General features: G+C 38.0%; 1 protein-coding gene across 1 annotated transcript in view; it reads right to left on the minus strand.

Moving 5' to 3' along the window:
* Window positions 1-12,588, minus strand: part of OCA2 (OCA2 melanosomal transmembrane protein) — a gene marked incomplete at its 5' end in the record, with an annotated part of 159,107 nt that overhangs the window by 51,132 nt on the left and 95,387 nt on the right. The window contains 3 exons of the mRNA XM_083855828.1: window positions 239-332; window positions 10,431-10,535; window positions 11,092-11,151. Of these exons, the coding sequence (XP_083711954.1) occupies window positions 239-332; window positions 10,431-10,535; window positions 11,092-11,151 (259 nt within the window). The remainder of the gene's footprint in view (window positions 1-238; window positions 333-10,430; window positions 10,536-11,091; window positions 11,152-12,588) is intronic.

Raw genomic sequence — 12,588 nt, forward strand, 5'->3', positions numbered from 1 at the left:
TTCTTTGTGTGTCTGTAGATTATACAGTTACAGACTTCAAACACAGACTGCAAAAATCCTATTGTAGCAGCAGCAACTGAATGAGATCTTCATCCAGGAGTGCTTTGAAGTCAAAGGAGCTGAATCAGGCCCTCCATGTGCCTCGCACAGCAAAATTATTAAACCTATTGTGTCAGTTTATACATGTGATAATTGCATAGCTCTTACCTTATGTCGGCTTTCTCATATAAACTCTTACCTCCAAGGCATGCACCCATGGCCAATGAGAAGATTAATGGTTTCATAGGCAAGTTAACATCTGGATCTTTACTCAGATTGAGAAGCACAGGAATCTGTGTTCAAAAAGAGAAGAGAGAGAATCAGAAGACATTGTCCAACCATCAGCACAACATAAGTAAAGTTCATTAAAGGAAAAACTTAAACCCCCAGTCAATCCAAAGAGTAAGGGGGAGGGGTGTTTTTTTGTTCTTAATGTTGTTTTTCTTAATTAGTTCCTTTGCATCATATGCTTAATCTATACTCACTTTTCCCAATGACTGTGCTAACCCCATAGCTGAGGAGAAGCTATTGCTATTACGCCAAGCCTGACACAAGTATTGCTAACAAAATTGAGGCTGTCTTCAGGTTTTCAGTGGCTTCCATGAGACCCTTCTAGGTCTACAGGGAATTGACAATGACTATAAATCAATTTCCCTTTCATTTCTTGAAAGCTAAAAGACAGAGACACATCTCTTCTTCATCACTTGAGATGATGGTAAAAGATGGCCAGACATTCACAGTGAAGATGGCTGTAGATCGTGAGTCAGTAACCAAAAAATTACAAATACTTTTTGTAATCAAAAGTATCTGGTCTATTAGGGGAATATTGAGAAAACTCCATTTGGCAGGCTTCTGAATTCAAAAGCAGATCAGAGTTATTTTACTTCTTATTTCAACATTGTATTTACCAGACAATGTGGATTTAGTTCACTGGTAAATATTTGCAAATGGTTTAATGCCAGCTACCAGCTAAGCACCATACAGTTCCCACCTCATACTCTCCCACACCTCCCCTTAGAGAGAAAGAGTCAGGAAAAAGTATTAAACCTTATGGGTTGGGATCAAAACAGTTTAATGATTTTTTTAAAATATTATAACAATAATTAATAATTATCATTATAGTAAATAAGATGATGATGATGATGATGATGATGATGATGATGATGAAAATGAGAGACCAAAAAAAGGGGTACAATGGAAGATAAATAAATTATAATACAATTGTTCACTAACCCCTAACTGCTGCCCAGCCCATTCCCCAGAAGCAATTGGTGACAACTGGACAACTCTCCACAGTTTATAAATACTGAGTTTGTCATTCTATGGCCAGTTTGTCTCAGCTCTCCTGGTCATGCCCCCTCACCCACCCTCCAGTTTCTTGTGCTCCTGCTCCCTGGCACAGCATGGGAAAATGAAGAGTCCCTGACTAGGAATATCCACTACTTAGCAACAACCAGAACATCAGTGTGCTATCAAGATTATTCTTACAGTAAATCCAAAGCACAGAACTGTAGTGGCTATTACTAAGAAAATTAATTCCATGCCAGCCAAAATCAAAACATTTAATTGCTTTAGCAAATTAATTTTTTTTTAACCAAAACCAACCAAACAAACAAACCCAAAACAACAACAACAAAAAAAAACCCTGAAAAGTAAAATAAGATTTGTAGGAAGGCATAATAGACTTCATTAGGCAATTGGTATAGAGCCCAAAAATACAGCAGGCAGGCTTTCTAGCCAGATCTAGCACCAGTTCTCAGCCAGTAACATTCTTCAAAGCTAAACAACTTCACCTTAGTTCAGGAAAATGGTTTGAGTTCAATATAATTTCGTGACCACTTGGTTTGAAAAAATGGTGTGATCAGTACCTGTAGAAAGTTATTTGGAAGGGGAGAGGTAACAATATTATTCTTCCATTTTTAACGTGTTCAGAGGTTTATGGGACCAAAAGGGAAAGAGAAAGAATAAGAAAACACAGAACAGTAAGACATGAAGCAGGAAGAGATTTGAGAAAATAACTGTGATATATCTTAAAATTAAAGCTTTCTCAGAGTCTAGCTGCTTCAATAGGGAATAGAGTTATGACTTTTAATCCTCCAATTTGTCATTTTAACGTATTTCACAGCTCGCCCTCAAGGGGTATGATCTCTTCTGCTTCCTGAAAAATGCTTTCACTTTGATGGCTGAGTGATGCTCACCTTTATTGACTGAGTGTGTTCTTTTGGTATGGAGCAATATATAGGCTTTATGAAGAATTACAACCCTTTCCCTGTTCCTCCCACCAGTGGTGCTACTCATCCCTCTTAAATTCTCTTATTGATTAGCCTAGACCTAAGCCAATTTCTAAACAATTATTCTTGAATTTAATATTGCATGAAGATGTCTATTTCCATTTTAAGGCCTAAAGAAAGCTCAGCATGCCCATCATCTTGTCTGTTTTTCGCATGAAACAGTAAAGATGTAATTTCTCATCACAAACTTTATTTCTCTGAAACTGTTACAGATAGAACATGATATACAATGCAAAATTAAGTTATATTTATTTCAAAACAATTTAGTGTTTCAATATTTCCTATTGTTGAGGTCAGTCCTAAAGCTGTTGCCAGACAGCTCTTGAGTGCAGAGTAAATAATGCCCCACAGCCCACCAGCTGTGCAGAGAAGAGGCCAGGGGAGGAGCACTGGTACTGCTCTAACAGCAAGCATCTCCTCCAGGGATGATCAGCAGACTCACAAAGAGTGAAACCCTCTCAGTTATTTCTGCTTTCCAAAGACAGCACTTGTACAAATAAATGCATACACCCTCACTGTGCAAGAAGTGTAACTTAAGCAAGTTACCAGGTCCTATAGCTGAGCAGTGCAGTAGAATTCAGCAGGTCAGGAGTGGCTCAAAGATACCGGTTAATATTCAAGAATCACCTCCTCCAAGCTCAGAAGCGCATCCTAACAAAGAAAAAATCATGCAAAAATGCCAGGAGGCCTATATGGATGAAAAAGGAACTCCTGGACAAATTCAAACACAGAAAAAAAGAACTTTACAGAGCATGGAAGTAAGGACAGTTATCCTGGGATTAATAGAGAGAGATTGTACAAGCAGCCAGCAATGAGGTTAGGAAAGCTAAAGCCCTGATAGAGTTAAATCTGGCCAGAGACATCTGAGAGCAACAAGAAAAGCTGCTATAGGTACCTCAGTGATGAAAGGAAGACTAGGGAAAATGTGAAGGAAGTAAATAGGAGACCTAGTTATCCAAGACATGGAAATGGCTGAGGTAACTCAATAACTTTTCTGTCCTAGTCTTCACCAGCAAGTGTTCCAGCCACATTGCTCAAGTCACAGAAGGCAAAGCATGGGACTGTGGGAATGAAGAAGTACCTGCTGCAGGAAAAGATTAGGTCTGAGACCATTCTAAGGAAACACAAAGTGCCCAAGTCCATGGGACCTGATGAAATATATCTGCTGGTTGTGAGGGAACCAGCTGAGGAAGTGACTAAGCCACAATGCACCATATTTGGGAAGTCACAGCAGTCTAGTGAAGTTCCCACTGACTGGAAAAGGGGAAACATAACCCTAATTTTTTTAAAAGAGAAAAAGAAAGACCTGGAGAAATATAGGCCAACTAGTCTCATCTCAATACCTGGCAAGGTCATGGAGCAGATCCTCCTGGAAAGTATGTTAAGGAAATGGAAAACAAGGAAGCGATTGATGACATCCAATACAGCTTCACTAACTGCAAATGGTGCCTGGCAAATTTGATGGCTTTCGCCCAGATCAGAGAAACATGGATCTGATGAACAGACCATTTGGTGGATAAGAAATTGGCTGGATGGCCATCTTAAAGAGTGCTGGTCAATGGCTTAACATCCACGGGGAGCCCATTGACAAGTGTCATTCCTCAGGGATTGATATTGGGACTGCTGCCATTTAACACTTTTTTATTCAATATGGACAAAGTGTTCAAGATCAGGTTACATAGGGCACTGAACAACTTGGCCTAGTGGAAGGTGTTTTTTCCCATGGTAGGAGGGTTGGAACTGGATAATCTCTAAGATCTTCCAACCTAAAGCATTCCATGATCCTATGATATTGTCCAGTTTGTCCATTTGTGCAAAACGTCTATGAAATAGCAGTGCAGGCCTTTAATTTAGGGACTCATTGCTGCGCTACACACCATAGGACTTGACTAAGCTAAGAACGGCCTGTGGCAAAGATGTCTTCTGTGAAAACTGCAGAGAATATGCATTAATAGAAAGCAAATCATTTGTAGCTTCCCAGACTGTTGATGACTGCTGTCTCTGCAGACAGCTACAGCCTAGTCTTGCACTTTTACTAAGCAGTGAAATGCAGGATACCACAGATAACTCTGGAAGGGCAGAGGGCAAGGAAATTCCAAAATAAAGCTGGCATTAAGAATATGAGATACATGCAAAATATTCAGCACTGCAAGAGAAAAGCATCCCATAGTTTTAGAAACAATAAACAGTGGGCCAAAAATTATTTACTTTCTAACTAAGACCTGTCAGAGACTAACTCACCTTGTCAGTCAGATGATTCATGGAAATTGTTTGTTGCTCTATATTGAGGAAATAATATTTCAACTCAGCTAAACCAGGGATTTACTGTAGCTGTCTTTTTACTTCCAGTAATAAAAGAAAAATATAAACAGATGGTTTCAGCATATATAGCTGATAAAATATGTCAATTAAACTAAAGAGCATATTGGCAATAACATCATGTCACTTAAAATGCTAAGGGCTGAAATTCATGGCTATTTAAACATGACAACACTAGGAAAGTCCAGGCCTTAAAAATTAGGAAGTCTGCCTGTCAAAAACTGTCATTGCAAGTTTAGCCTTTTGATAAAAGAAGAGCAATATCAGAAGCTTAGTAGAATGACACACAGAGCATCAATAGATCAATAAATTTATTCTGCAGACAAGAAAGCTGGATATGCAACATGAAAAAAACCCTTGGCATTCAAAAATTAAATGTGAGAAATATAATAGTCAAGCTCCTGGTTTATGATTGTTTTATGATAGACCACTATCTGGCTGTTTTTTAAGGAATTATAAGGTACAACTACATATACTGGATTTTCAACTGGCACCACAGCCTTTTACATACAGTCAGAGCTCACAGAGTTTCCCACAAAGTATTTCTCAAACTCAAAATTTAGTACCCTGAAACTGTAAAAGGACCAGTTGTATCAGCTGAATGTGTACAAGTTCATGGAGTCTAATTGGAATCATCCCAGAGTACTGAAGAAGCCAGCAAACGTTATGGTAGAACCCTTCTTGATCCTCTACCAAAGGTCTTGGGAACCTGGGAAGGTCCCTGCTGGCTGGCAGCTTGTCAGTGTTATTCCAGTTTACAGAAAGGGTATGAAGAAAGACCCAGAGAAACACAGACCTGTTAGTCTAACCTGAGATCCTGGAAAAAACACAGAGAAGATTATTCTGGCTACCACTGAAAGGCATTTAAAGAGCAATACAATCATCAGGCACAGCCAACAGGGGTTCACAGTGGGAAAGTCCTGTTTATCTAATTTCATATCCTTCTATGATAAAGTGACCCTCCTCATGGATGAAGGGAAGTCAATAAATGTAGTTTTTCTGGATCCTAGGAAGGCTTTTGACACTGTTCCTCACAGCATGGACAAGCTGTCCTGCTGTGGGATGAGCAGGTTCACAGTGCACTGGGTGAAGACCTGGGTGAAGAGCAGAGCCCAGAGGGCTGCAGAACATGGGGTTACAGTGACTGGTCACCAGCCACATGTTCCTCAGGGTTCTATGGCCAGTTCTGTTCAAAATATTTATCTGAATATTTAACAATCTGAAAGCAGGAGTTGAATACACCATTAGTAAGTTTGCTCATGATACTGTGTTGTTGACTCTCTTCAGGGACAGTATGAAAGTTTGTGAGCATGTCCATAGGAGGACAACAAAGCTGGTGACAGGGCTGGAAGGCGTGCCCTGTAAAGAGCAGCTGAGTTGATCCAGTTTGGAGAGAAGAGGTCTGAGGGGTTGATTTCATTGCTCTCTACAGCTTTCTGAGGAGGGGAATAGTGATGGATGTACTCTTCTCCTGGGATCCAGTGAAAGAATACAAGGAAATGGCTCAGAGCTGCATCATAGCACGTTCATACTGGACATTAGGAAGCATTTCTTTACTGAGAGGGTGGTCAACAGTGGAAAAGGGTTCCTAGAGAGGTGTTCAGTGCCCTAAGCCTGTCAGGGTTTGAGAGTCATTTGGACAATGTCCTTAATAACAGGCTTTAATTTTTAGGTTTTCCTGATTTTCTCAGACAGTTGTATTGGATGATTGTTGTAGGTCTCTTACAAGTGAAATAGTCTATTCTATAATTCTACAATACGTTTTTACAGCATATCTTTTACTTGGTGACAAGAAATGATTGATTTTCCTATCACTTGCAGATAGCTATCACAGTTGCCAGGCATGTTTATGCAAAGATATGCAATAAACACTCACTCATGCAGACATATATTTAATTAGGGAGCTGGATTTTCACTTTTCAATTTAGAGTGAAGGGGAAAGTCCTGGGATTACAGTTCATTGGGCAATTTTCAAACTCCCCATCTTGTTTTGGAGAAGTGCATTGTCTATGCATACAGAATGAATATTTATTTGAAATAAGCAATTAGAAGATATTTTGAAAACTGTTTTGTCTTCATGCAGTTCCAATGCTCTATTTTATCTTAAAAACCCCCAGAAATTTGGCAGGAGAGAAACAATAAAAGTACTCAACCTATTTCAAGCTTAGTGCACTCAGAAACTCATTCCATTGTTTCTTGTAGGCAATTATCTTTGTACAGCATCCTCTGTAGCAAAAAAATACATGCTGTGTTCTGCCCTCTTCACAGAGTTTTCTGTTTAGCAACTTCTATGCATGAATTCCATATGGTACTGACATTTTTGATCATGGGTTACACCACATTTACCCTTGTCTAAAGCAAAGAAGAATTTGACCAACAGTGTTGCATTGAAAAGGTATTTTCAGGGCAAGACACTTCAAAAAATAAACTGATCCAATCTTTGTAATTCAGAATATTTTAATATGATAGAAATCTTCTCCATGTTACTGAAGGCTCCTGAAAGTCATTGATATGTTTCCTGTTTAAGCAAATGAATATTCTGCACTTTAAAGTATACCCATCTTAAAATAGCCAAAAATATTTATGTTTTGTTCTTAAGACTGCAGATATGTATTGTGTTTTAGGACAAGGAAGAATCCTAATTTGCCTACATAGATACATAGAATCTCTTGAAAATGCCTAGAATTTCTTCTAGGAAACCATTTTCCTTATTGATTTTCATTACTTCAAGTCATAAAATACTTTATTTCCTAGAATTCTGTGTAAGCTGGCTCAGATATATTCTAATTCCCTTTTTAAAATATCAATCTACAGTTTCCACTTTTCATATCCTCTTAAGGTAAATTAACTGATTGTTAAATCAGCCATAAATTTTAATGTTTCAAATCTGAAACTTTACATGGAGCAGTCAAATTTATCCAAACACAGATAAAGTGTAACTTTTAGTCTCAAGATCTGTTAATTAGTCATTCATATTTTTTTCCTTTTTTTTTTTTTTCCTACACAAAGCAAGCCATTATGAATCTGATTATCTCACTAATACAAATACAGAGGCTGAAAGGAAATTTTGGACAACCATACATCAGCTTGATTTTTTAAAGGAAACACAACATCACAGTTACAGAGCTATTTGCAGGTTTTTCTGTTTTGATTCCCTTCAGCTGTACACCTAAGACTCAGGCTCTAATGGAATTTTGTATTTCTTCCATTTCTCAGGTAGTTCCTGGGTCAAAACAATACACATAACAGAAAATTGAAAGAGTTCACATCTACAATGCCTTCAGCCCAGGAGGGCAATCACCTCACATAGAAGACTGTGCCCCCTCAATCCATTTCTGAGTTACTACACTGATTGTGCAGCCCATCTCCTCTCCCCATTCCAAGTCTGGACAACATGCACTGCATATTGTTTTAGGGGATGAGTGGAAGACCTTATCCAACAGCACAAAGGCAGTATTGGGGACATCTCACATATGTACTGATGCCTGTCTTGAAGCTTTCCACTCCTAAAGGAACAAAACAGTGTAACTTTCCAGATGCCCTTGCCATTGCAGTAGTTTTTTCCACAGTCAGTTGGGGACTCACAATCAGAAGAACTGGGACTGGCAAGACTGTCTCATTCCTGAAACATGGGGCAAAAATCATTATATACTTGTCTTTCTAATGCAGAAATGACACTATTAGCATCCTTGACTGTGAGCTGCCACCAGGCCTTTCATTCATCTCTGTATGATATTTAAGGAATCCATGTACAAGTCAAATAAGCCATTATTCCATGAGACTGTTTTCCCTTAATTCCTTCTGGTCAGTGGCAAAGCCAACGTAGGCAAAGGTCTGTAATATTATCCTCCAAACACTTTTCTCAGTCAGAGTACACTGCTGATATCTATGAAACTGCCCAGATTTTTTGTATATTTTGAAGAAACTTGATGGATTCCAGATCCCTAGCCAGTACCTGGTTCATCAAAGCTATGACTAATGAAAAACTCAAGAGAGATCAACCCCTTGTCATGACATTAGCTCACCACTGAAGGAGGCTTATGGAGACCTGGAGGGATTCACTACATCTATCTTTCATTATTCTGGGTGCAGGATCATTTGTGAAGCTGGAATCTTTTCCCAGGAAAGGAATCATTCACGGCTACATCATAGCAGGTGTCCCATACTCCTATATCGCTAAGGAATGTCAAACTAAACTCATATATACAAGTCCCTGATTAATGAAAAGTCATTCTTCAAAAGAGTTGGGTTCAATATATTTAACACTCCTCATCAGAAGTTCATAACTTTGGCACATATACTGAAAAAATAGCCTTCCAAAACTAAATACTGCTTGTTTTAAGAGTAGGAAAAAGTATCAAAGAATCAAAAAGAATTTTAAATGGAAGTTGAGACTTAGTTACTTAGGAATATTCTGTAAGTATTTTCTAATGCAGAATGACAAAGACTAAAGTGCAAGCCTATTCACTGAAGTAGATGAATTTCAACTCTAGTTTGCCAAATAGCACATTAACATCTTAGCACCTTAGCTAATGACTGCTTTTACATAGGTGAGAATATACATGCATTTTTCTTCCTGTCTCTTCTCTCTTAATTAAAAAAATAAAAAAATGTAGGAGTCTCTTAGGTTCATCTCAGAACAGAATGAGAAAATACAAATTTGAAATAGCTTAAAATGTTGACAAGGATCCCTTCCTGTTAATCTGTATTTGCCACCCTCAAAGATACAAAAGAAATGGCCTTTAGGCATCCCAAAGGATTCTTGTACTTCAGTCCCATTTCCCAAAACATACTCATTTCATGGTGCTGTTTGGTATTGCTCCAAGCCAGTTTTTATAGACTAGCTGGGTAAAAGGCAAAAATCTTATAAATGAAGATGTCTGCATTATTCCTTAATAGTCCTCAAGCATTTGCTGAGAGGTGACTCATCCCAAACCAATCTTTCCTTTCATGCCTATTGCTTTCAGTCTGCCGTGGTTAAATCAATATAATTTCACAGGAAACACCACAGTAATCAAAACAAAATACCATATTAATATATATTTATAGAGTAGTTACAAATCTGGCCAATTTATCATATACCCTACAAGAAGTGTCTTAAACCTTGGCACAGGTTAAGAGTGGACATGACCATCCAATAATGGACGAAAATATGTGAAGAAAAGATATACTTAGCTGAGAAAAAGCTGTAACAATGAAACACTAGTATGGTATAATGAATGAATTATCACACTTTAAACAGATAACTTGATTGAATAAACCTATCTGAACATGCCCTAATTTGTTATAATTTGATACTTTTCTGATATTAAAGCTCAGCTGCTGACAAGCATTTGTTATGGTTAACATAATCTGCTGTTTTTTAAACTAATTACAAAAGTAAGGCAGTAATAAAAGGTTTGAGTGTTAAAAAAGCATTAGCATAACTACTCAGCACATAGAGGAAAAACATTCACAGCAGTGGATGAATAGTGAGAGTTTCCATCAAAAAACAATTCTATTTTTCAAGTACGTATGTAGATATAAGAGGAGAAAATGCAAAAATGCAGCCCAAACAGTGCCTCTGGTCCCACAGCTACCTGTAGCTGCTGGTGTCAATGGCCAGTTAGATACCTTAACAGTATGAGTTAGTTTCTAGTACTGATTCAGTCTCAGAGGATAAAGTAAGCTACAGCATAGCAGAGGTCAAAAAACCCAAAAATGCATACAGCAAATTGTAATCAGTATGCTGAGCTCCCTTGGCAGCACCCAGAGGAGGATGTGCAATGCAGCAGACCTTACCATTGTAGCTGTAAAGGGGATGTTGTCAATCACAGAGGAGGCCAAAGCAGACACCCAGAGCACTAAAATGATGGCCACTGCCAAGCGCTGATCCTCAGGAACCACCTGGATTTGAGAGAGTGAAAATTACAACTTTGAGGTCAGTGTTGTTCCGTGTGTCCCCCACGGCATAATTGCATGTTCTTTACAGTTTTAATTTATCAACAGTTATTATTCCTTTAGGCTCTGAGATAGGAAAGGCATCTCAGATAAAATAGCCTAACATTTAGTAACAAAATTACAGTTCTTCTTCCAAGAAAATATGAACAAATAGAAGTACAAAGATTGATATTTCTAATACTCAGATTTCACACAAAAAATACACTGTGCAACTGTGAATTTTGACCTTTAGCTGTTTATACTTTTTTCAACTTTGCATTTTAGGAGTTTTTAGACTACAGAAAAATCTTCTCTATTGCATTTGTGGCTATGTTTATTCTGGCTGTGGACAGATGTATACATATTAAATATCATCCATGCCAAAGTATGACATGCTTTCTTGATATTGCTGACAAAGGAATCCAATCATTAATATCAAATTCAAAATAAAATTATTCTTTATTATTCTCCTGGAGTAAAACTTTTTCTTACCTGTTAAAAATTATAAATATTTTAAACACACCTTTATTAACAAAGCTGTCTGCTCTCCTATATAGTCTATTAAGTGCAGATGAGCCAAAGCCTGGGGAAAAAAAAAAGACATTGATATCAACTAATGAAGTGCATGATACACTTACTTTTTTTTCACTGGATGTAAGAAAAGGCAACCATTTCTTCCCATTTATAAGATATTGATATTCAACTCGAGTTGCCTCTACAGAAGTAATTTTAGGCAAGAAAAGACACAGCAGAAATTGGTGGCTGTACTTGTAGAAGCAAGTAAAGGTTGTACTCAAATTACTTGTAGTACTACCCAAGAGTATGGAACACAGGATCAGAGAATGGCTAAAACTTAAAGACGATGTTATTTGGTGGATATGTGTCTTCCGAAAACGTGAACACGACTGATTTTAAACCAAACCCGCAATATAGATAGAAGTATATCATGTGTTGCAAAGGTTGGATGAAATCGGACATCTCAAGTCCAGTCTCAGATGAAGAAACAGGAAAACAAATGTTTCTGGTTTATAGCTTTCTCAGACCCATTCAAAAAAAAAATTAAAAAAAAAAAAATCTTGGATGAAGGGAAATTGGCAGCAGCATCTGAAAGGCAGGAAATCCATTTCTCCAATGGATTAGGTATAGCCTGCCAAGTTAGGCATGAGCACTTAAGGAGGTGAGCCCTGTAAGCACTGGACCCCAGGACAGCCTGGATCAGAGTGCTCTATCATCCCTGTAAGAACCATTCCCAGTTGAAGAGGACATTTTGACAGCATCCCGTGATGCTACCACAGATGAAAAGACATAGGAAGCCTTCGGTCTAGTGGTGCTAACTCTGATCTCTCCTTGGGAACACAGAATATAGACAGTCTTCACACCCAAGGACAGTGACCTATTCCCTTGATCCACAAGGTAAAAGGATGATTTTAACTCATGAGCCTTTAATTCATGTTTTCTTTTCTTGTAGGCATGAAGAACAAAGTACTATTTTCAGGTTTAATAAGGTATATCTATTTAATGACTTCTCAGTTTCTCAGGGGAGAAAAATCACATAATTTTTGGTTTAGTCTAGACCACGCTGGTTGGCTTGTTTACATTTTTTTCTGTCAAGTAAAAGAATCAGTCAACTGCAATACCTCACTTATAATCATCAGACCCACAGAAAGCTACAGGAGTCGGTATTCACACAACACAGCTCCATGTAACCCCCCCCACCTGGCAATCACATAGAGCCCTTCAGAGGCTGCAGTGGGGAAAAAAGCATTCAACTCACATCTGTCAAATTCCATGACAGATGCAGACAAAGATCCTAATGGATATCAGGTGGGGTATGAAACATTGGCTTGTCAGAGACTAAGGTGCTTTCATTCAGACTGGAAATTCCTGTACCTGCAACTGAATTGGACATCAGCTGAATAATAGTGGTTTGGGTATCACCACACAGAAAATTTGGCCCAGAAATATATATATTTTTTAACAATACATTGAACAAGAAAAGGTTTATCTACAATTAAAAATA

Source organism: Zosterops lateralis (genome assembly GCF_965231275.1).
Source record: "Zosterops lateralis genome assembly, chromosome: 2".
Taxonomy (NCBI): domain Eukaryota; kingdom Metazoa; phylum Chordata; class Aves; order Passeriformes; family Zosteropidae; genus Zosterops; species Zosterops lateralis.